General features: G+C 37.1%; 3 protein-coding genes and 1 long non-coding RNA gene across 8 annotated transcripts; 2 read left to right on the plus strand and 2 right to left on the minus strand.

The window, feature by feature from the left end:
- LOC113105796 (uncharacterized) lies at window positions 1–26424 on the minus strand. Of its 3 annotated transcripts, XR_003292402.1 has the most exons (6): window positions 22737–23597; window positions 22190–22301; window positions 17614–17748; window positions 10506–10561; window positions 9266–9397; window positions 1–333 (listed from the first exon to the last, which is right to left on the minus strand). It is a non-coding gene; the product is annotated as an uncharacterized LOC113105796 (long non-coding RNA). The 3 variants fall into 3 exon arrangements; XR_003292403.1 differs by lacking the exons at window positions 1–333; window positions 9266–9397; window positions 22737–23597 and adding an exon at window positions 25949–26414 and having other exon boundaries at window positions 10415–10561; XR_003292404.1 differs by lacking the exons at window positions 1–333; window positions 9266–9397; window positions 10506–10561; window positions 22737–23597 and adding an exon at window positions 25949–26424 and having other exon boundaries at window positions 17494–17748.
- ache (acetylcholinesterase (Yt blood group)) lies at window positions 83–12082 on the plus strand. 2 transcript variants are annotated; one of them, XM_026267081.1, is made up of 6 exons: window positions 111–247; window positions 970–1007; window positions 6464–7942; window positions 8094–8286; window positions 8441–8619; window positions 9270–12082. In XM_026267081.1, exons 3-6 carry the CDS (start codon window positions 6532–6534, stop codon window positions 9389–9391), a joined length of 1905 nt encoding a protein of 634 aa, XP_026122866.1. In that variant the 5' UTR covers window positions 111–247; window positions 970–1007; window positions 6464–6531; the 3' UTR covers window positions 9392–12082. The 2 variants fall into 2 exon arrangements, with proteins under 2 accessions (XP_026122865.1, XP_026122866.1); XM_026267080.1 differs by lacking the exon at window positions 970–1007 and having other exon boundaries at window positions 83–247.
- Window positions 12449–18503, plus strand: LOC113105795 (chromatin complexes subunit BAP18). 2 transcript variants are annotated; one of them, XM_026267083.1, is made up of 5 exons: window positions 12449–13013; window positions 13226–13320; window positions 17555–17775; window positions 17919–18023; window positions 18134–18503. In XM_026267083.1, exons 1-5 carry the CDS (start codon window positions 12993–12995, stop codon window positions 18199–18201), a joined length of 510 nt encoding a protein of 169 aa, XP_026122868.1. In that variant the 5' UTR covers window positions 12449–12992; the 3' UTR covers window positions 18202–18503. The 2 variants fall into 2 exon arrangements, with proteins under 2 accessions (XP_026122868.1, XP_026122870.1); XM_026267085.1 differs by having other exon boundaries at window positions 12451–13013; window positions 18137–18503.
- On the minus strand, window positions 13328–16636 carry LOC113105794 (zinc finger BED domain-containing protein 1). Its single transcript, XM_026267082.1, has 2 exons — window positions 16273–16636; window positions 13328–15489 (listed from the first exon to the last, which is right to left on the minus strand). Exons 1-2 carry the CDS (start codon window positions 16473–16475, stop codon window positions 13806–13808), a joined length of 1887 nt encoding a protein of 628 aa, XP_026122867.1. The 5' UTR covers window positions 16476–16636; the 3' UTR covers window positions 13328–13805.
- Window positions 26425–27171: the final 747 nt, after the last annotated feature.

Raw genomic sequence — 27171 nt, forward strand, 5'->3', positions numbered from 1 at the left:
GACACAGCAGTAAATTACGGCTGTTCTCCTAGTTCCGTTAAGAGGCTTGATCCAGCGTTAAAATCAGACAGGCGAGACTTCAATTCACTCCCTTCACGCTACCCCCAGCCCAGTTGTCCTGCTTTTGCTTATCGCCCTACGGCACGGTAACAATTCTGGCTTTCTTCATTCAAGGACAGGCAGAGGAGGGGAAGAGCCTGGGGGAGAGGCGCTGAAGCAAAGCCGGCTTGTGAACTGGAATCGCCAGGTACAATTTAGGCATCTTTGTAGCTTCTGTGAGGTTTTACTTGGACACTTCATATGTTCTTCAGCTGACTGATACAACAGGCAACACTGTGAAAAAATAATAAAACATACAGATGATGAGATGAGAATGCGTGAATTTGGCGTCAGTGTTGGAGCGCATCTACTCGAGGCATATTTACATCTCGTTTCATGTACAACCAATGAAGGCAGCTGACCATATTATTTTATCATGGTTTATATATACAGTAGTACGTTCTTTGTGTATGTTGTTATACAGCCGTGAATACTTAAAGTGTTTGTAGCGTTTTTAATTAAGAATATAATAAACATTAGCGGATTTGATTATTGCAATTTTACAGGCCGAACCGATTTTGGTTGCATAATTGTATTATGAATGACGGCCTTCATTTTCTTTTTTTATAGTCCGCTAAAACGGAAAATGTTAGAAACGTGAAAAAGGCTGAAATTATGTGCATTGTGAACAAATATATATATATATGTAAACAAGCATGCAAAAAATAATAATATTGTGAGTTTTCGATATCCGTACCTTTAATGTTCATATTTGTGGAGCTAAAGAATGGATGTAATTAGACGTGTTGGAGATATACACCGGCACACGCGCACTCGGAGGCCCTGGTTGCCTAAAATTTAAGTCTTGTTTACCTTCAGCACCTGTCTACTTGTAACCTTCCCGTCTCCTCTGTTTTTTTTTCTTCATAGAGCGTCTGTCGGCCGCTCGTGGGATTTGAATCTTGCTGGTGCGTAACGCTCAAATTGCATGCGCGTCTGATATCTGTTAATTGAATTTCACCGCAAAACAAGGTGATTTGCAGTATAACATTTTGTCGGATTTCCCTCTTTTATAGCTTTCATGTCGTATTAAACCAGAGGAATGGGTTCATTTCGTTGGTTTATAACGGAAATTTGTGTTGTGTTTCAACGCCTTGGGTCGTTCCCCCTATGCATTTCCCCATCTCTTAATGTTTGAATAAAATATTACACTACGGATTTGTAAGACTTAAGACGTTACTTAGATTTATTTTAACACAGTTTCACTATTATGAGAAGTTCGGGATGGATTTGCGTGGGTGTTAGCCTACCATTTCTCACATTTACACTGGCAGTTTATAAGAGATAATCCAGGTGTAATATCTGTACACTCAGCAAAATGAATCTGAAATATCCCTTTTTATTATTATATATAGGCTATATTTTAATTATTCATTTTTATTGTGTGTGTCCTCAGTATCACTTTTCATCTGTTAGTCTTTTGCTGTTTCCCTTTATCTATCATAACCAAAGTTGAGATGACATCATCCTCCAGGCAGTGACAGGGACAAACTGATGTAGAATTTTCCTAAAAAAGGGTTAAAACCATAAAAATAAACTCCCTCACTGACAAATGACTTAACTATGCATTTTATGAGCATGTTTATCTTTTGCCATACTGCAAATAAGTAAGCTACAATTAATCAAAATTGAATTGCTTATGCCGAGTTGTAACAAACCCCTTAAGGGCTTATTAATTTTTCAACTAATTTGTGCAATTTGCTTGTTTGTAATAAACATTTAATCTCTTACCCATTGTATTTTATGTTGTTGGGTCTCACAAAACGGACTATAATACGAAAAAGTAGGTACTATCTTACAGCAGTTAGCAACGATTCTCCTTTCCCCCACAATGCATTGCATCACGTCACGTTGGGGAGAAAATTCACCAAAGCCTGCCTTGAGAGCATTGAGAGTGACTAGAGAGATGAATATTAGACGAGAGTATTCAGATAGCGCAGATTATAGATAAATGTCTAAATACATAGATATAGATAGATAGATAGATAGACTAGATATATAGATAGATATCGACCAACAGCGACCAAAACGCACTCACTTCCCTACAGCACAAGCTTTCCAATGCAGTTTTCATGGGATGGCACCGCCCACACAAGCACCTGCCAAACACAGCGACAGACACGCGGCTTCATTTGCAACAACATTTTCACCAGAGGAAGAGAGAAACGCTTAGAAATGCCCATATAGCTACATGATGCCTTCTATTTCTAGATGACAAAGAAAAAGTTTAACAGTACTACGACACTATGACAAATGTTACTGGTACTTATCTGAACTAACGTCATGATCACTGCCACTAGATATAAAGAAAACATAGATTTTTCACTCGGTCCTATTCAATGAGCCATTATTGTGCACTCCTGCTTGTAGACTAGCTACAGTGCTCATTGCTGCGTTGCTAAATGATAGCAACTCACCAGGAAACTTCAAATCCCCACTCATTCTACTCAGACCATGCATTTAATTGGCTTTGATGGTCATCAGTTCTTGGCTATTCCTCATTTGCCCTCTCACGTCTGGCTGGTTCGAAATTATACGGCTGCGGGCCATCATAAATGCTGGTTCTTGCCACCCCTTCCTCATCCCAGTCAGTTGCCAAAGTTCTACTACTAGACTGAGGCTACCTTTCCTCCACATCTCCCAAACATGAATTCATCACCAGATTGCGTAAAAAAACTTTAATACCAAAAACATAAAAAACTGGTCTTTAAGACCATTTTTAAGACATTTTAAAAATGATATACATATCATGAGTGATTAATATACCCATTAATCGACAGTGGTGGTTAACCTGCAACATGGGCTTTAAGAAAACCTTTATATAACTGTAATAAATTATTACAGAGGGTTTTCTTAAACTTAACCAGAGCATATTTCTGGAAGTCTGATATATTTACATTACAACACCGGCATATTGAGTTTAGACAGCTCAAAATATACAGCATAACAAGAATGACCCACTTGGTCTCACAATTACGTAGAGACTTCTGACTCAGATGTTGATGCAGTTTTGATAAGCTTTTAGACTTCAGAAGCAGTGCTCCACTGGGAAAAGTTAATTATAGTCATACAACTGCCTCAGAGAAGAGCAATTAACAATAACACTCTATAGTACAGTCATGGCCAAAACTTTTGGCAGTGACATAAATTTTGTGTTTTGCAAAGTTTGCTGTTTTTTCACATTGTTTCTAGATTGTGTGATCAGTGATCAGATGCGTTTTAAATAATTGCATATTTAGAAGCTCAAAGCTTCATTGGCCAAAAATTTTGTTGGTGATGCAAAATGACCAGCTAACATTGTCTATTCATATCAGCAGGACATGTGAAAGTGTGAATGAGAACTAGTCAGGTGAAATCACTATTAATCAGATTGTAAGAGCAGACTGATTTCTTTAAAAAGAGGGAAGAAGTGCTTTCAATCGTTGTGTTCTTGTTAGCAAAGGTAACCGGCAAAGATGTGCAGCCATCATTGCTTTGCTTTAAAATGGCCTCAAGTGCAAGGAAATTGCTACAAAGAATATTGCATCCCAAAGAACCATTTACCGGATCATCAAGAACTTAAAAATGGAGCGGTTCAACTGCAGAGATGTCGTCTTCAGAATGTCTTTTAGACAATGGCCTGGTATCAGAAAGGACAGGAAAGAAGGAAAAAAATCGAATTGATCGGAGAAGAAAAGGTGAACGCTACAATGAGTCCTGTGTTGTGCCAACAGTGAAGACTATTCATGTGTTGGGTTGCTTTTCAACCAAGGGAGTAGTTTAATTATGCCCAAAAACACTGCCATGAATAAAGAATGGTATCAAACCTTCTGCAAGAGCAACTTCTTCCAATGATCCATGAGCAAATTGGTGATCCGTGTATTTTCCAGCATGATTGAGCTCCATGTCACAAAGCAAGAGTAATGAAGAAGTGGGTCGAAGATCATTACATTTAAAGTTTTGGATTCCTGGCCAGGCAACTCCCCGGATCTCAATCCCATAGAGAACCTGTGGTTAGTCCTCAAAAGACGAGTGGACAAGCAGAAGCCCACAGATTGTGATTAACTCCAAAAACAAATAAGGCAAGAATGGATCGCCAACAATTAGGATTTGCCCCAGAAACTAATATTCAGCATGCTAGAGCCAATTGCAGAGGTTATGAAGAACAAGGGTCAACGCTGTAAACATTGTCTCATTTTGTTTGCCAGTAAAAGCCTTTAAAACTTTAGATGCTTTATCATTTGTTTTTCAGTATAACATTGAAACATCTGGAAAAATAATCTACAAATACTGACGCAACAAACTTTGCAGAAAACTAAATTTATGTCACTGCCAAAACTTTTGGCCATGATTGTAGCATGCATACTAGCTCATTAATTGGGGATTGTTTGAAAGCTTAAAATATTCTGGTTGTAATTGTAATAATAGCATCACTAAAGTTGGATTCTGGACAGCATGAGCACAAGTGTGTATGTGTTGGCACGTGTTCACTACTGAGCACTCTCATATGAAATATTAGACGGACAGACCATGAAACAGAAAATTCCATTGTTCAGTGGCACTCATCAAACTGTCAGTTTTGAAATGCTTTGGCCTGTTGGTCATGTCACGCTGAGGGTACCAAGAAAAAACAGCATGAACAGAACGTCATTTAGGTTTGCTGGTCATATTAATTTTTATTCAAAATGTTTGCTTCCACTGTTAGGGATATGGAAATTCTGACTAATCTAAGTAACTGTTTACTCTAGAGTTTCTGCATTTTTTGGACCTTCTTGTGGTCCTTACAAAATTAACAGTTTACTTTACTGAATTGCAAATAGAGACTTTAAAGGTTTGATTCAGTCCCTCATTAACACAAAAAGGAAGCAACAGAGAAGAAAAAATGCTGAAATCAAGTACAGACCGATCATACAAATGAGACAGGATGCAATAGGTAGTGCGGGCTCTTAATTTCCATGGAAACTGAGTTCAGCCTGAGATAAATTAAGGTTAACTGGCAGTGATTGTGACCAATACAAAGAATGAGAGAGACAAATATGTGCATTATGGTTTAGCATTTAAGTTTCTTGTTAAACTGAAAAAGCCAGGCTATAATACTACCTCATAGTGGATAGTTAGACACTGAGAAAGCTGTGTGCAGAATGACATGATGGTGTGCACAACAACATGTAATGCCAAGCAGAAAGCAAACACCCCCCCAGTGAACTTCATACATGGATTCCAGGATCTAATTTGAGTCTGGCCAGCCTCTCCCCCTCTGCCTTTCCCCGATCCCCGCTTATAGATACCCTTGCCCCCCATTTCCGGCATGCAGCTGTCTTTTGAGATATTAATAAATCCAATGAGATGCTGTGACTGATGAATTGCATTGCAGTCCCCCAAGTCTCCTTTCACTATTGAGTCCAATATAATCTTGCTTGTTATTTTAAGATCAGTTTCTTTGAAACCGCCAATAGATTATGTAATGAGAAGTCTAGTTTAATGCATATGGCACCAATTCCTTAGGATATCTTAATTATCCATGGATGATGCCTTGGAGAGACTGTATTTCATGCTTCAGTACTAAAAAAATATATATATATATATATATATATATATTTGTAAATTGTTTTTCCATACAATGATGGTCAAAGTTCAATGTACGGACACAAAGAAAACTTTTATCTATCTAAATTTAATAAATTATAAATGTATGCATTTAGCAGACACTTTTATCCAAAGGCTAACAGTTTTTACCTAACGTGTTCCCTGGGAATAGAACCCACATCCCTACATATATATGTGTGTGTGTGTGTGTGATGCAAAGAAAAAACAGTCACAATGGCTTGTTATTTTTGGGCAAACTGTCTCTTTAATTGAGTAAAGGTGGACTGCCAAGATCACTTAAGTGATGCTTTGTGTAGCATATGAATAGCAGATAAAGGGTTGGATGGACAGAGAGGCAGATGACCTGGTAGAGAGAAGTGACACCCTCAAAAATAGAACCCCACACAGGCAAAGGAGGCAGGGGGAACAGAAATAGCCTTGTTTAGACAGACACTCACACAGCTGCAGTCAAATTCATGTGCTCGTATCCCTAACTGTGCCCCCAGAACTAATCCAGTCAGCACAGCAACCAGGCAACATGTAAAACATAAACATCCCCCTCACAGGTGTGTTTGTGGGTCTTAGATATTGAGCATTAATCTAACAACTTACAGCTGAGTTTCTCTGTGCATCGGTCTCTTTTTGGTTTGTCACATATCCTGTCTGGCCTTGAAGTCAGTGTGAAAGTTCTTTCAGTCACACTAAGTTACTTTAAATTACTTTTTAATTATACATGATAATTAACTTTAGTGGATCACAAATGTATTTTGTTGCCTTATCTTTTGTCTTTAATTTACAGGTCATACTGAGCTTGACTCAGAACAGTGAGTTGGTAGTAGTTTCCCATCCAACAAAATAAAAGACACCATGAAGACCTCAGACATTTTCCTTCTTCCTGCTGTGCTCCTCATGTTTCTCTTCCACTGCTGTCTTGCACAGAGCGAATCCGACCTAGTAGTACTAACAAGGTTGGGCCGTGTGCAGGGTGTACGCTTGCCTGTTCCAGACCGTAATCATGTGATTGCTTTCTTGGGCATCCCATACGCTGAACCTCCTATTGGGAAGAGACGTTTCAAAAAAGCAGAGCCCAAAAAACCCTGGAATGGAATCTTTGAGGCTAGAGACTACCCAAATGCCTGCTATCAATTCATAGACACCTCTTACCCAGGCTTTCCAGGTATCGAGATGTGGAACCCCAACAGAATGATGAGTGAGGACTGCCTTTACCTTAATGTGTGGGTACCTCCTACCCCTAGGCCCCAGAACCTCACAGTAATGGTCTGGATATATGGCGGCGGTTTCTATAGTGGCTCCTCCTCTCTTGATGTCTATGATGGCCGGTACTTGGCTTACACAGAAAAGGTAGTGGTTGTGTCTATGAACTATCGTGTTGGAGCTTTTGGATTCCTCACCTTCAATGGCTCATCCGAAGCACCAGGAAATGTGGGTCTCCTTGACCAGAGGCTGGCCCTTCAATGGGTCCAAGAAAACATCCACTTCTTCGGTGGTAACCCAAAACAGGTCACCATTTTTGGAGAAAGTGCTGGGGGAGCATCAGTTGGCATGCACGTTCTGTCACCGGACAGCCGCCTGTTCTTCACTCGTGCCATAATGCAAAGTGGTGTTCCTAACACCCCCTGGGCTACTGTTAGCTTTGATGAGGCCCGCCGGAGGGCCACCTTGTTGGGCAAACTTGTTGGCTGCAGCGAGGGTAATGATACTGAACTGGTTGACTGCCTGAGGAACAAACATCCACAGGAACTAATTGATCAGGAGTGGCAAGTTCTCCCCTATAGCAGCCTGTTCCGCTTTTCCTTTGTGCCCGTCATAGATGGCGTTTTCCTTCCAGACACCCCAGAAGCCATGATTAACTCGGGTAACTTTAAATACACTCAGATAATGTTGGGTGTAAATCAGGATGAGGGATCTTACTTCTTGCTGTATGGTGCGCCGGGATTCAGTAAAGACAATGAGAGTTTGATATCTCGAGAAGACTTCCTTGAAGGTGTGAAGATGGGTGTTCCTCATGCTAATGAGATTGGCTTGGAGGCAGTTATCCTTCAGTACACTGACTGGATGGATGAGAACAACCCCCAGAAGAATCGAGATGCAATGGACGATATTGTAGGAGATCAAAATGTCATCTGTCCTCTGCAGCACTTTGCAAGGTCATACGCTCAGCACGCTAGTCTCCATTCCCAACCGGGATCTGCAGCTCCTGGGACACTAGGCTGGGCAAACTCAGGACTAACAAACTACAACAGTGCCAACTCAAATGGTAAGTCTGTTATAAGAGGCAACAGTTAATAAACTTGCTCACAGTGTCAGTATGAAGTCCAAGACCACTAGGATGAAGAAGAGGGGATGTTAAGTGTGAAATAGTTCAAGACCCAGTTTTTTCAATCTGTACCTCCCCTCTTCGTCCTTAGGTGCGGTGTACCTTTACCTGTTTGATCATCGAGCCTCAAACTTGGCCTGGCCAGAGTGGATGGGAGTAATCCATGGTTATGAGATTGAATTTGTGTTTGGCCTGCCATTAGATAAACGACTCAATTATACTGCAGAAGAAGAGAAACTCAGCCGACGAATGATGAGACACTGGGCCAATTTTGCCCGTACCGGGTATGAGAAATAGCAAATGAGTCAAGCCCCAATTAAATATTTGTCATATTGCATTTTTTATATAAATGTTCAATTGATCTATTATTTACATGGAATGTTTTAGTTATGCCTGAAAGGTTAACTTCAAGTTTGTTTGTTTTTTGTCTACATGAAGTAATCCCAACATCAACAGTGATGGCAACATGGACAGTCGGAAAAAGTGGCCTCAGTATACTGCTACTGACCAAAAGCTTGTGAGCTTGAACACAGAGCCACTGAAGGTGCACAAGGGTCTAAGAACACAGGTTTGTGCTCTGTGGAACCGCTTCCTGCCTCGTCTGCTTAACATTACAGGTAATGGTCCCAACCGGTATATTCCACTGTCATGCAAATATATTTTATTATATTTATTAACATGGTCTTTTTTATTTTATTTTATCTGAACGTGAGAAACTGCAGACTTGTGTTTTATGGATAGGTCAGTGGATGTTTAGAAGAGGGAGTCTAAATAACAAAATTAAAATGAAATCATTGTACAAAAGAATATATATATATATATATATATTATCATCTGATTCGGTTTCCTTCTGTGGGCAAAAGAGGTTCAAAGAGCATAAAGTAATAGCTATAATATAAACCATTCGCTATTTTTCAAGGAAATGCCTTGTCTGTGCAGATGTATCTTTTGAGCTTCCAATCTAAACAAGTTTCGTTTGCCAACTATTACACTGGAAGTGAACCAGAATATGAAGCAATTAAACACTGCTCTTTTAGGTGTGGGCAGGGAGGGTTGTGCAGGCCTGTCTATAGTAACTTGAATTGTAAATTCTACTGTGGGGGCTGTTGGCAGCTGCTTTGTTAAATGGGTGGTAACTTTATAGTGAAGTGTCTGAGTAGTTTAATGAATTCTTAAAAATCATCCTTCACCAACTCTTTTGACTTGCCTTTCTCTCAAACCTCATGCTGTTGTTTTCCTTATATGTATTTTCATATTTCTTACCCAGACAACATTGATGATGTTGAGAGGCAGTGGAAAGTGGAGTTCCATCGCTGGAGCTCCTACATGATGCACTGGAAGAGCCAGTTCGACCATTACAGCAAGCAGGAGCGCTGCACAGATCTTTAGATAAATCTGACATAAATGTAAGAAAGAGAAAACTGATGACCATAACCCTTAATAGTCTCTTTTTCAGAACGGCAAAGGTTGCCAAAGCTTTTTCTTTGATTGCGGTCTCAGAGCAGGCATGAAAATTAATTTGTGAATGTTGCACTTTTATTCCTCCCTGTGTCAGATATTATTCTTATCAACCAATTATATTATGTGACAAAATATATTTGTGGTATCTTCCAATATATATGTAGAGGAGGAGAATTCAAGCTGCTATTAGAGATTATCATGTGCTACGGTCATCAAATGTATGTACCAGAAAAAAAATGTTATAGTTATATTACCTCTAAACAGTGAGCGTGCATGTCTGTTCCACTGGAACCTAGAAACCCTCATTTACACTGGTCCTCAGGATCCTACTTTTTTATTATTTATGTTTGTTTTTATCCTTTCTTATAGGCTTACATTTATAAAGGCTGCTTCACAGTACATTTCTCTCCACTCTGTATCTGACGCATCTACTCAGTATTTCATGTGCTAGTTTATCCCAGTTATTGTGTGAGCTTGTCTGCCGTCCCTGCTTTCTGACTGTGGTCCAACTCAATATACTAATACTTCATGCAGAAACCAGGAGCCATTTAATTTCATGTATGTTGTCTAACTGTTCTGAATTGTTTCTGTGTGGGCAAGTCTTTGTGTGTGTGTGTGTGTTAATGTACTAATATTTAAAACTATTTTTTTTTTCGTTTGCTACTTACATTGCATGCATTCTAGTGCCCACAGCATGACTCTTCTTGTATGAGAGACAAAGTCTGTGTTTACCATATACCAACTACTTAGATCAATATATGCATTTATATGTGAAATATTGCTAGTGAATTCACCTCTTCTTAGTTCAGATATCATATGGGCATTGTACGTTTGAATGTTTAATCTTAGACAGAGAAAGTGAGCTTGGTGAGTAAGACTAATGTTGACTGTGTGCCAAAGGGTCTATTTCATGTTTTTCCCTTGCCGTCTCCCTTTCTCGATGGGAAAGACATTTCATTACGATAATGGAGGGAGAGTAATTTACTTAGTGCTCATTTGAAATGACAGCCCACTGTGTCAGCCATCTTAACTCAAGCCCTACCTTCACCCATTTGATGCAGTGGGAGGATGATGGAGGAAAACACAGGCAAGGGAAAGCTGTGAGGACAAACAAGAATACAAAGTTATAAAAGGCACCTCCTATCATGTTCTATATTTATTGAAATATTTGGTGTATTTTTTTTTAAAGTAAATTATTTGCATGGTCGCATCAGGTATTGAATCAACTTATGTGGGGTGTTTTTAGTTAGCTTGAAAAAAAAAGAGCAAATATTTTATTTTTTTGTGTATTTATTCATTACGACTTTGGAATTGCATACATATATTTGCATTTTGCCTGTGAATCTGGATCAAACATTATTTTGTATTTTACTGTCCAATCATTCTTTCATTTACACTGTCCCAGTGCACATATTAATGTTTATTAGGAACATGCTGAATTTGGGAATGCTAGTCTATGCTGGTCTCATTAACTTCCTGTCAGCCTGTTTTACTAAATCTAGTGTTTTTGTCTAGAACCATTCATCTAGTGTTCTGTTAACACTGTGGAAGGGATCTGACTCAGTGCTGTTAAGACAACAGGTCTTCCAGCACAGAACGACTGGTCAGTAACCTCTGAATATGACTGGAATAATATAGATTATCTTTAAACAATGCCATTTAAATGGAAATAATATATTGTACTAGCTAGACAAGAGTCATGTGGGTACGGTATGATTATGCGTGTTTGTTTATGGGTCTGAATGACAGCTGTTTTTCCTTCCACTCCATGAAATCCCCTTGTGCATGCCCTTAACTCCCCCTCCTCTACATTACGTGCTTTAAAAATCGACTGTTATCCTCTCTGACAATATTAGTGCTGATGTCTGTTAATAATACATTTATGGCTATAAAAACATTAAAATATCCCCAATATAGATTTTAATGTTAGCAATAACAAAATACACTTAAAATTGAATATTTATTTTAATTCATTGATGCTCATGTAATGTCACTGACTTGACTGATCAAAACAGTGGTCATGAATTTACAGCGATGATCATGGGTATTATAACTGTCTGTAAATCAACTGTTTCTTCAAAGCAATATAGAGTGCCATGCTATTTTATAGATTTTTTTCTTCTTCCGTTTTTAATGTTGCTGTATGTCAAACTTGCATCAACTTTAGTATGGCTTTGTAAGCTTTCTAATTTTAAGACATTTAGGCAAGCAACTTAGTTGCCATTAAGGATACCTGCCTCTTAGGTTTATCACAAAGATACAATGTTATCTATAAATATTATATTGTAAATCCATATTATTCTACCCCAAACATATGTAGAACATAGCACATGGCTAAACAAACATATTATGTTCTGCATTTGTTGCACTTTGACAACATACTTATAATAATAACAATCACTGTTATTGTTGTTCTTGTTGTTATTTATTATTATTAATATTATTATTAATTTGGTCCAAAAATTTCCCGCTGTTTAATTAGTGCCAAACATGTAAAGTGACAGCATCGTGCAAATCCTCCACATGGTGTTTATTTGTCATATCCGCCCTCTCTGGGCACCATACCAGAAGCTTTCCAACGCAACCTCAATAAACAGTTACTGACTTAATTAAAGAAAAGCTGCTTGATTGTGTGGTTCTTCTCTCATTCAAAATACATCTGAACATGGATCCTAGTTTACAGTTTTGTGCACCAGAGGGCACTATAAGCACATTGTTACAAAATAATACATTGTAAGTCGAATAAATACAATGCAAGTCGACGCTTCTTTTCAATAAACTTTTAGTTGCATTCATTTAACATTTTTTACTTCCAATTGTTATGCATTTGTTCATATATATATATATATATATATATATATATATATATATATAGATAGATAGATAGATAGATAGATAGATAGATAGATAGATAGATAGATAGATAGATAGATAAGAGTATTTTATTAAATATAAAACAACGTATTTTTATTTAATTAATTACATACAAAACTGACGTTACATTTTATTTAGTTTAAAACAGCGTTTTCTTCTCGGTGATCACATATAGACGAACAAGGCAAGTAAAAAAGCTGCATGTTTCTGAAACAGCAAACGTATCACTTTAGACATCTTACGCTGAAATGTTTTTTTTTTAACTAGGTCAAAATGGTGCGGACAAATATCAGATGTATTTGTATATGGACCAGTGAACACTGAGGAACAGAGCATATGAAGAGAAATAGTTAACCCATTGCGCCGTTTCAACGCAGCTTTGAATGTACTGAATACTTCTTTGGTGTTGACCAATAACGACCGACGGCTGTAATTTGGACCAATAAGCACCACTGAATCACAGTGTCATCTTTATGGCGCACTAATGCTAACTTACACGTTTAGTTAAGAATGCTTTTATTATTATTTCATAATGTAAATAGTTGAAGAATAAAAATTGCGGATATTTTACATCAATCATTAGTACCCAAGTCAGCAAGCTGTCTGCTAACATTTCTAAAGCGCAGCCTTTGTTACTCCGTTGTAAATCAAAACAATGACTTCAGCCTCTACCAAGGTAAATGTGTTGATAAATGTGGTACCTAAAGCAATATTAAATATTTACCTTGATAGTGTACTTCCATTTTTATTGCCTTCGTACTGGACATGTTTTTATTTTGTTATTAAAGCTATTAGCTAACATGCTATCAACTTGATACCAGTGCAAAAAAAAAAACACGTTTTCGGATACGCTCGTTGCTGCATTTATTTCTTGTTTTACGTATTTAGGTTGGTGAGATCTTTTCTGCAGCAGGAGCTGCATTCACAAAATTGGGAGAGCTGACCATGCAGCTGCATCCAGTGGCAGATATTAGTCCAGCAGGGTGAGACATTTACTGTCTTGTTTACCGTTGTGTCTAGGGCTGCAACTAACGATTATTTTAATAATCGATTAATCTGTCGATTATTTTTCCGATTAATCGATGAATCGGATAAAAAACAAAAAACAAGAAAAGCATTCATTTCCAACTCTTTATTCAAAAAAAGAACTAAAATCTTTAGAAAGTGCACACACATGTTGCTCCTTGAACATCCCTGAGCTGTTATAATAATAATAACATAAAATAAAAATGGATTAACACTAAAAACATACACATGTATGCTTTACATCTGCCAAATATATAGACTTTAAAAAAAATAAAAATAAAGTGCCACCTGAGCTGCCAGAACAATAAATAATTTATAAAAAATAAAGAACAATTCAAATCAGAAAATTTAACAGGATTTGTTTGAATGTCAGAACTTGTTCTCAGACGCACACACTCTCACACTGACACACACACACACACACACACACACACACACACTCTTACTCTCTCTCACTCCCTTTGTTCAGACACTTTGCATTGCAATGCAAAAATGTGAGCATGTCCACATGCTCCTGGCTCAGGCTTGCTCTTTTCTTAGAGGCTATGTTGCCTGCTGCAGAAAACAGCCGCTCAGATGGTGTTGAGGTGGCAGGGATACAGAGATAAAACTTTGCTAGCCTGGCCAACATGGGATATCTTTCATTGTTAGCCTTCCACCACAATAATGGGTTTTCTTCCTTGTCAAGGCTCTTTTCTCCAAAGTATGTGAGGACTTCGTTCCTCACTTGGCTGTGGACATCCTCAGCTTCACCTGCTCTATCCTCTTCTTCACCATCAGAACCAAGGAGTGAATCAATTAGAGTAGCTACTAGAGGTGTTGATTCATTAGCTGTAGTATTGGTGGAGGTAATAACAACACTGTCACTGCCATGCTGCTGCACATCCATCTTCCTTCTCTCTTCAAGTAACATGGTTTGCAGTTTAGTTTGAACAAGTAGGATTTCATCAGGTGAAAGAAACTTGCTCAGTTTCCTAAACCTTGGGTCAAGGGCCATCGCAAAAATCACTGTGTTTGGTGCTCCATCTGAGAAAGCAGTCTCCCTTTTCCATCTCTCCTGCAACTGCTGCACTGCAGTGAGTTGGAAAGCACGCAGCGGGGCTGACTCGTAGATAGCACTCTGGGTGGACTTCAACAGCCCCTTCACAAGTGGAGGTATTGCAGATATTGTTGCATATTTCTGTCCACTCATGAACACAGTGACACATTCAAAAGGCTTGAGGACTGTTGAAAGCTCTTCCAGCAGGCTCCACTGGTCTGGTTTCAGATCCAGGTACCTTTTGCCTCTCTGTGTGACAGAGCTGTCGGACAGTGTTGCTGTTACAGGCCACCTTTGCTCAAGCAGTCGACTTATCATATAGAATGTGCTATTCCACCTTGTGCTTATGTCTTGAACAAGGCTGTGCTCTGGTGTGGCCATTTGTTGTTGTTTCTCTCTGAGTTTACTGCTGGCCAGCTCACTTTTCTTAAAATGTTCTACCAGACATCTTGCAGCCCCGACAGCTTTTTCAATGCTTGGATGCTTCAATGCAGTATTGATCACAAGCTGCAAAGTATGGCCAGTGCAACGGACAGAGGACCACCCATGCTTCTCCTCCAGGATATTTGCTGCAGCCACGATATTAGCACCATTGTCATGGACTATGGCAATGATTTTGCTAGGAGGAATTTCAAATCTTGCCACTGCCTGCTCCAACCACTCTGCAATGTTAGATGCAGTATGTCTGTCATGCAGTGGCATGGTGGTGAGGCAGAATGACTGCATGTCCCAGTCATCTGTGATGTAGTGGCATGTAATTCCAAGGTAGGCTTCAGTTGCTACACTTGTCCATACATCAGTGGTGAGAGCAAGTTTGCTGTTGTTGGTGTTTATTGCAGTTTTCACTTCTTTGAATGTCTCTTCATATTTTCTCTCCATGAGCTTTGTGAAGTGAGTCCTGGAGGGCAGAGTGTAACCAGGGTTCAAGGTGTGGATCATTTTAGTGAAGCCGTCATCTTCAACCATCGACAGAGGCCTCATGTCAGTGACGAGCATGTTAAGGATACTATCCGTCAAGACAGCGGCTTGCTGTGGTGTACATGATGCATTTCCCATCAAGAAGCCTCTCATGGTTTGCTGTTTTTTTCTGGAATCAAAAAGATAGGATGAGTATGTGTAATAGCAAAATTTTTACATCAACTAAATACATACTTACATACCTACAAAAATACGTAACCCAAAGAGCAATTACAGACAAGACACACACTCTCTCTCTCTCTCTCTTTCTCTCTCGAGTTCACTTGAAGCTTATTCATTAAATTATTACCATCATTGTAGTAAGTGCAAGGTTCATTTATACACACATTTATATACAGCTAAAGACGAACAAGTGCTATAAAAGAACTTTACAATTAAATTAAAAAGTACAACACACACAGATATATTTGTCATTAATAACCTATTTGGGACAAAGCACAGAATATACACTGCAAAAAAATGCTTCTCTAATTTAGTAGTTTTGTCCTGTTCAGTCCAAATATCTAAAAAATCTTAAATCAAGATACATTTACTAGACACATGAAATAGCATAAGAAATTATGTCCTGTTTTCTAGAAAAAAAACACCTCAAAATTAAGTGATTGTTTAAAACAAGCTAAATGATCTGCCAATGGGATAAGAAAAATAATCTTAATGATATATAATCAAAAACAGAAGTTTTAAGCATCATTTAATTTTCTGAATAAAAAAAAGTGAATAAAAACATGTCTTTAATCTTGCAATGCAAAGATTAAACCCACCCCTGCTTTACTACTGTTATTAACGAGCTAACGCTAACTTGTCAAGCTGGATAACAGGTAAACACCAGCACCAGGGACATTACGTTCCTCACTTCAAAACAGAACAAAAGTAGGATTCTGTAGTGACTTACCCTGCTGTTGAACTCCCTTCCTCCTCATCAAAAACTCCAACATGTTTGCGTTTCAGGTGCTGGATCATTGCCGTGGTGCTCCCGTGCCATGCCATGTCGCTTTTGCATATTTTGCAGTTAACACACTTTTTTTGTTTATTTAGTGTGAAATGCTCCCACACCTTGGATGACTTGGGGCGCACGGGTTTCTCTGCCTCTGCCATGTATCTTTCCTCTACCTCCGCTCGTTTTTGTTTTTGATCCGACTGTCTATGAGGCGCCAAACTCTGCTAGCACTAGCATCAGTGCGCGAGAGAGACCGAGTGTGTCCATCTGCTCCGCGATCAACTAACATTTTTTTTTTTTTTTTTTTTTTTTTTACATTTGTACTTATAGTTTTAATTTTTTACAAAACACAAAAAAAGAAACAATGGAATAAAACAGCAAAAAAAAAAAGAAAAAAAGTTTTTATTTTTTACATAATAATCAAACGTCTCTGCGTCGCGCGACACAACGAATCGATTATGAAATTCGTTGCCAACTCTTTTAGTAATCGATTTTAATCGATTTAATCGATTCGTTGTTGCAGCCCTAGTTGTGTCCTTTTATATAAACACTGCATCAGGTTTTTGAATAAGTTAATTGAACACTTGCATATCTAAAGTGCGTATATTACAAACACATATGCACTTTGATAATTTAATAAGGTATTTTGTCTAGCCCCCTTTTTGTAAGGTATAAAATCATCACTTAAAAAATATTATTAATGACATTAATGAATGCTATTTCTTACCAGCTCTTGCTTTGGCCTATAATATAAAGAATTGTTAAGTCCAATGTTTTAGGAATACATTTGCAAATTATGGAGACATTTTTATGTAAACGTTGTAATATGATCCCACTTGGGTTTGTTACTTCAGGATGGCATGAACAAGATTAAGTATTGTTTTCAATGATTTTATGGGTATTACACACAGAGTTTGAGATTACTTTAACACATTAAGATTACCAAAAAAAAAAAAAAACTTAAGGAGTCTTAAAATCTCAATAATGGTGTCTTCTTCAAGTGGAGGTGAAATTAACTTCTTAATGCAGTTATAATACCTTAAATCTGGAAAGGAATGCTGGTTTCTTGATCAGCGTTCCTTGTGTAAATTCAGAAAAGCCAAAATAATTATGATGTTTTAATATATTCAATATACTTTTGATTTTTTTTATGTTTATGTCTGTAGGCCATAAACCATCATTATTCATTGTGTAGCTCGTCAGCATCTATGGTAATTAGACATTTCTCAAACATTAGGGCACAAATGAAATCAACAGTCAAGAGGAAGATTTATGAAGATATTGGAGCTCCTTTACCCACTGATTCCCCAAAGAAGAGTAGCAAGAAGGTGGCGGTTTCTATGGCTCCCCCAGCCCCACCTAAAGTCATTGCTGTGCCATCCTCTCAGGTTGTGGTGACTGCGGGTTTACAGCGGCCAACCACAGGTCCATCTAACATTAAGTCATCAAAGACAGCAGGTAAGAACTTCTTAATGCATTCAGTTGTGTTGTTCATTTTACTCTTTCAGATCAACTTATTACTTTATCTCATTCAACCTAAACAATTTTCAGCATTTTGAATAGTACAATGTAACTACTGCATTCATATAATGTTTCCTCAGATGTCACTCTCAGCGCACTGAATGACTCTGATGCCAACAGCGATCTGGTAGATATCGAGGGCTTGGGTGATAGTTCCACATCTAAAAAGCTCAATTTTGATCAAGGTAAGAAACTTTTTTTTTTCTCTCTAAATTTTGAAAATCTTTCAGTCCCCCCCCCCCCCCCCCCCCCCGTTCCCAGGGGAACACAATATCTGTATTTATTTTTTTCCCAGCAGATAGTCTAAATCTCGACTCCAGTCTCATCATGAATTCCAGTGACTTGCCATTGTTATCCCGCTGAAATCTTCTGCAACATGCAATCAGGAAAAGGAACTAATCATGTCACTTCAGTGCGGGGTTCAAGAAACTTGCGTTTTTTAATCTGGAGACAGTTCTCTTTTTTCCAGGAAAGACTCATTTCTAAGTTAATAGTGAAGCTAGGCATATTTTACCAATGAAGGACACAGTTTTAAGAGGCTGGCAAATTTTGCTTAATAAATATTTCTGTTCTGGGTCCAAAATGTATCATTTTAAAACAAATTACTGTAAAGACATTATTGTGTAATTTTTTTAACCATTATCAATAAAGTATCATGACCATTGCTTTGTTTTTGGGGGAAAGTTGTGCAAAAAACTTTAAATGTATTGTTTTGTGTGTTAATGCTTTGCTTCGTATATTGCTTAAAAAAAGGAGGGGGAGGGGGTTGGTTTTTGAGTTGTTTTTTCCTTAGACATTTTGTAATATCTTTGGTCTGTTTACCTCATAATATACTTTTATTAAATTTTTTACAGAAAACCAAAAAAAAATAAAAAAATACTACTTTTAGACTGAGGTTTAACTTAAGATGATCTTCATCCAGGCTTTTCTGGAAACTTCTGTGGCATTTTCCACTTCATAAGTGCAGTTTAAGCAAGTTGTCTTATGTTGACTTAGGGTGTTTTGATCGGTGTTATCGATCTGATCTGAAACGGTCTGTGGGCATAGTCTAATAACTTTTGCATAATTGGACTGTTAACAAATTGGTCATATCGTCTTAGCCCTACTAATGTTGGAACATTAAGAACAGCTAAATCAGCATTAAAAAGATTTGATTTTGTGTTTGAAAAGAGTAAAATACAGTCCATCTGATGTCCTCAAACAATCCCACAGCACAGTGACACTTTCTGCCAACATCTCTGTTCTTCCTCATTGGTTATAATAACCTAAGTGTGTGACTGATAATCTCATGAAATCAACCAGCCATGGTGTAAAATCAGATCTGTATAAGAATTGCATTTCTAAAAGCAGAACAGTGAAGATGGCACAGTTTGGCTTTAACCAGTCTATTGGAGACTGACTAAAACCACAATTACTTTGCTTTTTTTTTGTACTGTAAATAAAATATTTTCACTCAAATAAGGCTTTGTTATTTTTAATGTTAAGCTTTTCTCTAAGACATTTTCAGGCAAAATTGAACAAAAAGAAGGGCTTTCATTTTAATCTTGACATTGTCGAGGTAAAATACAATTTAATTTCTGGACAGGTGCTTTCCGTACTGCTCCAAATAACTGAAGAGTCGCTGAGTGTGTCTGTCTGACGGGAGCAGCACAAACCATACTGGCAACCCAGGGAGAGGGCAGCTGCCAATATTGATGTGCTGCTACTGTCAGGCACACTGAGACATCAAGTGGTCCAAGGGAGGAAAGAGGACGAAAGGAACATACAAAATATATGCAGATTAATTCAACAGCTTGAATGGTTACACTATCACAGTAAAAGGCAATGCTGATCTCCTAAAATATAGACTAACAAATACAGGATGTGAATTCCCAGCTGTCTGGAAATAACTCGCTGAAGGGGCCACCTAAGCCACACCTGGTGATTCAGTCATGAATCATTTATTGTGTGTCTGGTCATTTGTAAAAATATCATTCGAGTTAAAAAAAAAAAAAAAAAAACTGTTTTGTCACATTTTTATTCACAAGCCTGAAAGACAGTTTTAACCCAATTCTAAAGAAATATTTAAACAATTCAGACTGCATCTCAATCCACTTGTTACTTATATATATATATATATATATATAAAAAAGAGGCTTACCCTCCGATGCATTTATTAGACTGTGAATTATGATACAAGCAGAACACTAGGTGTTTAATGCTGTCGTGTTAATGAAGAAACTCCCAGGCTCCCGGTGACAGCACATCATAATTTGGAATTTGCCCTTAGAACTTACAAACCATGATGTGCTGCTACAGGGCACTCTGGGCTAAATAAAAAGATGACGACAGACTCCACTGGTCCTCACTAGGATAAGATTAGGCACAAAATTAAATGTGTGTAATACAGAAATGTCTTATGGATATTTAGTGTCAGGTTATCAAAAAAAGAAAATAATGACAGATGAAAATTTGATGAGAATGTGATGTGAACAGATTGTAATAAAATGTAATAAAAGTTGTTTGACAGCAAAGAGTGACAGTATTACTGCTATTTCTTTAGCACAGACAATTATGAGGAAGCTCGTGGTCACCCACATCTTTTCATGCCATTTGAATAATGCCCTGTGAGACTTAATAAGTGAGTTATTGTGCACACACTGTCCTAAAATGGATGTTGAGGATGAAGACAAAATGGAGGATAATAACAAAGGGGGGAGATGAGGAGAGAAAACTAGCGCCTGTCAAAATGGCTTTATTACCATGGGAATAATTTACTGTGAGTAAACATTTTATTTATTTATTTTTACTACCCCCCACCCCCACCCCCGCCACCACCAAACAAAAAAAACACTACATCTCTAATTTTTAAACTTCTCAGGCTTAATATTGTGAAACAGAATTAAGTATCACTATAATAAAAGTTAAAGTATCTATTAGTATTACACATACAGTATTATAAAATTGCCTATTTTAATTATTCAATAAAATAATTGTTCCCAAGAAAAAGGTTACATTAAATTAAAGGATTCCTGGGATTAGGAGTAAAATTTGTCCAAATGTAAAAACAAATAAGAGGACAGAAAGAAAAGAATGACTGCACAATTCATAAAGAATAATTTTCAAAACATCTATAAAAGACAATTTGCCAACAAAAGTGGCAAGTATACATTAACAAAAAATAAGAAGTTACAAAAATACTACGTTTAAGGTTCGCAGTATATTCCAGAACAGAGAAGGTTTTAATTTTGGAGGATGATAATAGGGGGAGGAAGATAAGAAAAATGAGAGAAACATCTGATTTTAAAAAGTGTGACTACCAGATCAAGATTATTGTATTATAAATCTGTGGTGTTTGAATGATGAGGGCATATGACAGATAAATTGTTGTAGTGTGTAAAAGGTAAATGGCAGAAAGGGCCCATCACTACATTTCACTGTTTTTACCTTATTTTTTGTTGTTATTTTGCTTGTAAAATTTACTATCACTACTTTTTTTTTTTTTTTCAAAAAAGGAAGCTTACACCAACAACACTAGACCAACATAAATGTGGCATCAATTAAGTAGGAAAACCACAATGATTACTGTTTTAGTAAAAACAAATTACATTTTTAATTAGCTCAAAACTAATAACTGACGAAAGTTGAAAGGGCAAAAAAAGTATTTGATATTTATATCATCAACTGTTGTGGTAGAGAAAAAGAAACACCAAGTATTTTTGAAGGACTTGAAATTTTTCTTTTAAGTACACCACACCCTATGTAGTGTGATGAAGTTCTAATGTCAGCAGAAATCGAGATTTAATTGCAAAATAATTCATTCTCACGGTTGTAACACACCAAAACACATTCTTAAAATTTTGATTAAAGATATTTAAGCCTTTACTATGAAGCTGAAGTTCACAGTAAAAAAAAGTAAGTTTATCAGAAGCAAAATGCAGGCTAAGGTGTGACTAAAATTGTGCTACACAAAAACCCAACATTTTCCCCAAACTTATAATAGTGAATATTATACATTTAATGCTTTTAGTTCTAATCAACCCTGACAAACACACTTCCATCTCATAAAGGGCAGCCTATTTAAGGTATGAGTCAAATGATCACGTCAGCACAGTTGCAGAAGGCATTTGCTTCTGTCTACTTCTGCCCGTCGTTCATCGAGAGGGAGGGGGGGGGGTGTTAGCAAAAGAGAGGGAGAGAGAGAAAATGAGAAAAGGATAGAAAGCAAATGGGTGGGAGAGGGAGACCTAAAAGAGAAGCTCACACACTTACATAGACACATACACACCCCGGCCTAACTTTGCTCACCCATTCAAACCAGGGGGCCGTTTTGGTTAAGCTTTGAAACGGACACAGGAAAGATTTCACTTACCCTCGATCCCCGTTCTCCAGCATGTTAGGCAACAGGGGAGAGGAAAAGGTGCTTGGTATTCCCAAAGTAACCCGCCGGCCTCCCCTATTCCAGTGTAGTCTGTCTCCTGCACCTGGGTAGAAAAAAAAAAAAAGTAATTCCCCAACTTAATTCAATGAAGTTGTTTTTGTATTCAAAAAAGCCATTGCAAAGTACTTGAAAAATACTTTTTCATTCTTCTAGACAACTCGATTAAAGTCACAAAGTAGTTCGCCCACCTCAAGTATTTGAATTCTTCGCAAATCTACAGCTAAATCTACACCAAAAACAGTTTGGCTGCTTTAAAAAAATTGTAGAAACAGAATTAAAAAGGAAAACAAACCCACACATGCACTTATCAATGGGAATCCCAAGTCTTAATTTCAGGTCAAAAATACACCCATTCGTCTGAGCTTGGGGCTCCCATTCCAGATTGGGGGGTGGGGTTCCAAGAGTCAAATAAGTGCCTAAACCTTTTGTCCACCAGCACCTATTTTCAGCCCTTAAACCCCTTTCTCTCCTTATTCACCTTCAGACCAGCAGTCCAGTGCAGTGTGCAGCCTCTGCTTAGCTGTAGCTAGTGAGGCTGCCTGAGGAACTTGGTAGGCATAAAAAGCAGGGGTTGTAGCCTTTTTCCCGGGGCATCAGTTTCTACAATTAAAATGAACATTTTCGGGGGCCAGGAAAAATCCCAAAAAAAATCAGTGCATCGCCCTAGGGTCCCCTTAGAAGATTGTGAAGTTTGAGGACCGTCGGTGCTACCATTTCAGAGGAAAAAATTAAATTCTAGGGCTTAGTGTCTGGGGCGCGTCAGTGCTAGCAGCTCTCGCTTGCTTGATTTCTTGTAGCCTTGCCAAAGCATTCACACAGCCAACGGAGAGAAAGAGAGGGAGGGGGGAACAAAAGAGGGAGAAGGCTCGGCTGCAAAGACGCACAGAAAGGGGGATATGAAACTAGGAAAAGTGTTATGCGTTCGTGGTGTATTTTTGCATTAAACTGCGGGCAAACGTTCACCACAAACTCCAAACTCAAGCGACCACACGGGGTGATTCAAGTCCAAACGCATTGTCCAAAATTAAATAAAAAAACATGACTTTATATTCTCGCCATTAGTTAATTATCCATTGAAAAAGAAAAACAAAGGAGGAACAGCAAAAACAGATGTCAACAATTTAGAGTGCTAAAACAAAGCAAAGTTTTTACACTTTAATGCTCTTTATGCTCTCAATGTGGCCAGATTTTATGCGGGGTCTCTGTGGGTTTTCTGTGTAGTACAAGGCTGGCTACAAAGAGTGGAGAATATGTTGATCTGGTTCTACAGATAGTTTTACTGAGTAGCACAACCATGGTCCAACAGTACACACAAACCACACACACACACACACACACACACACACACAGCCAGACAAGACAAAAACCTCTGTGATAATTCAAGTCAAATCAGCAGAATTAAAAGAGAAATTAATGTCCAGTAATCGATACATTTTCAGACGAACATATTGTCATGGAAATTTCGATCAAAATACAGCCTTACATTTCACAAAATTTATTTTACAGGCTAATGATACCAACCAGGTTGAAAACCAGATTAGCTTCAAAATAATTTACTAATAATACACAGCTAATGCAAGATAACACATAAAAAAAAATCACTGTCATTATAAAATTCTTACAGATTAACCTAAAAGAGCAAATTTATATAGTACTCTTTGTGAAGATTATTTATGTACCAAAAGTATACAGTCCCATTTCATTTACCTTTTAATTCTACCAGTATCATCTTGTACAACCAAAGACAAAAGCACTAAGCTTCAGGAACCACACACCAAAACAGGAAGACTAAAAATACCCCAACTAAAAACGTAAAAGCCTAGCACTAAAGGTTTTTTTTTTTTTTTTTTTTTGACATCTGCAAATAAAGAGGCTTGATTTGAACAATGAGAAAAAAACGAACAATACTACAAATATATACAAGAAATATATACAAGAGTTTTATAATATAATCACATAAATTTATGCAAATCATATGACAGTATGTGGTTATTGAGCAGGGTTTTTCCCCCGAAAAACAAAAAACTACTTATTTGTAACATTTTTTTTCCCAGTTCCAGACAGTCCATCCCATGCCCAGCCTCTCCCTTACATTACATTCAGCAGATGTGTAGCAAAATCAAGGAATATTGTTAAATATGACATCTAGGAACAGGTGCAGAGCTTTCATGGCATACCCAAGACCTTATCCTCACTTTATGCCATTTATTCATTTGTTCAAAAAAGCAGTACTTGCACATTACATACTAAAAAGTCAATATGACAAGAATGACATGCCAAATCTTTACTGCAACGTTTCAAATGTTCAAATTGTTCATGAAGAAAATCCTGTGAGCCCAAAAAAAACGAAAAGACAAGGAAACTACTGGAATTAATACATTAACTATAAAGCAAAATCCATGCCAAAACTACGTGTACTTTTATCACGAGGTTACAGGGTCATTGTAAAGGCCAGTACATTACTCTTGATAATAACTGTAACACTTTAGGGCAACTTTTTAAACAGCAGCAAAGTTATTTATATAATACTACTCGAATATCTGTGTTTATTTGCAGATTAATTGGTTTGACACTAATTGTAACTGGATTAAATATATTATATATATATAAAGCACGACAACAGATTTTGATAGCACAAAATGGAATATTAAATAGATGGCATAATAATTATTGTCTTGCATAACTACGACAAAGGCGATTATATCAGTTATTCAAACGTAGTCATCTGAATCGATATAAAATGGATGTAGATTTCAAAACAGACGGGTATCGAGATTTTTTTATTTTACATCTATTTTATGGGACATGTAATAAATAGTTTTGAAAATTGCATACTTGGAAACTTGAACTTTTGATTCATCGCCAAACAATTCTCTCGTGGTTTTGAATGTCACCTCAAAGCGCGTTTTCAGCTAACGTTACAATCGAAACGTGTCGTTATTTTTCTGCAGAGTTCTATTTCGTCACACCGTCACCTAAAGATGTCATTCGACGAACCAACGTTCTGAATTTCAAATAACGTAGAATTGACAACTTTAACCGTCGTTTCCATGTTAGACAATACAGTTTCATTCCTGTCTACATTCTTTCAATTGAAGAAATCGCTCTGAATATTTCTAACGTCGAAATCCATTATTTTACGGAGTGAGTTAAAAGAGGGTAAAGTAGTGCTTGAAGCTTGCTTGTGGGTGAGGGGACAGCAACAGAGGGGAGTGGTTCAGAACATTAGAGGCACCGAGAAATCATTGTCTTTAAAAGCTAACATATGACAAAGACTAGAAGACTACTTTATTCGGTTTGCTTTATGCTGTCAATATATTCAAAGCATCGCTTAAGTTGCTTGCACGTTATCCCGCGGGTTCCCACACGTTTTGGAGGTAACGTTAGTTTGCTTAACTATAGTAAGGAAGTATGTTTGCTTTTTTTTTACACAAAAGAAAAGTACTGAAACAGTTTACCATAAACAACATATAAAATTGCCAACGCCTCGTATTTATATAAAACATGTTTTACATATTTTGTAAAAGTACCATTACTTTGGTGTTACTTTAATAAAAAATAAAACACGCAGTCAGTGTATAATGAATGATAAAGGGGACACATTTCGACGAAGTTTGTGAAAAAATATGTAACGTTAGATTACAAAAACCTTACAATAATTACACAAATAAAATAGTAATAATTGCTTACCTTTCATGAAAATCATTTTCCAGTTCCCAATATTTGTAAAAAAATATATATATATCATAGTCGTTAAAGTAATGAAGGGTCCTGAGGTAAGAATAAAAAAATATATGATAATCATCATAATGAGGAATAATGTAGCTGTTACAAGAGTTCCAGTCACTGAGGCTCTGAAGTTTGAAAATGGCGCCAATGTTCCACTGCAGCAGCTCTACCACTGTGATGACACGGGACAGATAAAAAAATAAATATAAATTTTCCTCAGTGAAAAATAATTTTTTCCACAAAAGAATTTATTGCATATTGGTTAACATAAGCCATTCTAGTTATTCTTAGTTGAATTGTTTGTTTCTATAATTTATAATTATTTTTTGATAGTTTTTAATAACCGTCAGGTCGTTTCTTAGCCGCGGTGCAGGTCGGGAATGTTTTCTTTTAAATTTCCAAGCTAAAATCTTGAATGGTCACAATGTCGCCCCCTGTTGTTGTTATCTGTGTATTTTCTGAACTGGCATCGTACTGTCAATGTCACGAGCTTGTTTTTTGCCTTATGAATCGAGAAAAATTGCTTAGTCTCACTATATTTTACAAATCTAGCAACATATTATTACGAGAAAAGTGCACAGAGCCAGATATATAATGTCCAGGACAAGGTCAGAAATCTGTGACAAAAATGCAGCAGATGTTTACCAGGGTCCAATAATAAATAAATATTTGGCCCTTTTTTTATATATATTTTTTTATCTATCCTTACTCTCTTTCTTTATCTTTGTCTAGTTAGGAGTTTAGTATAGGTTTAATTTATTCGAAACAAACAGATATGTTTTATATGGTAAAATCTAGAAATATCTGAATGATCAATTATGACAACATCTATAAGAAAAAATCTCTTCCATATTAAAACATATGATTCTCAATATACATGATCTGTGCATCAGTAGCCTACTATCATGACTTTATCATGTATAGTACATCATAATTTACTGCAGAAGCAAATTGTACGTAGATCTTGTAAGATTAGAAAGAGTTACATTATTATGCCGTCAAGGTATTTCATCTATACAATGCATTCTTCCATTCAGAAATGTTTACAATTAGACAGGCTCCTTTGTTTCAGAAAATCTTGCAACAGGACAGCTGATCATTAACCAATGTAATACCAAGTAGTAATAACAGTCTATGAAGCTGAGGTCTTTCGTGGATCATCTGGTTTAAACTTATTTTAGAAA

The sequence above is a fragment of the Carassius auratus genome, chromosome 7 (genome assembly GCF_003368295.1).
Source record: "Carassius auratus strain Wakin chromosome 7, ASM336829v1, whole genome shotgun sequence".
NCBI classification, from domain to species: Eukaryota; Metazoa; Chordata; class Actinopteri; order Cypriniformes; family Cyprinidae; genus Carassius; species Carassius auratus.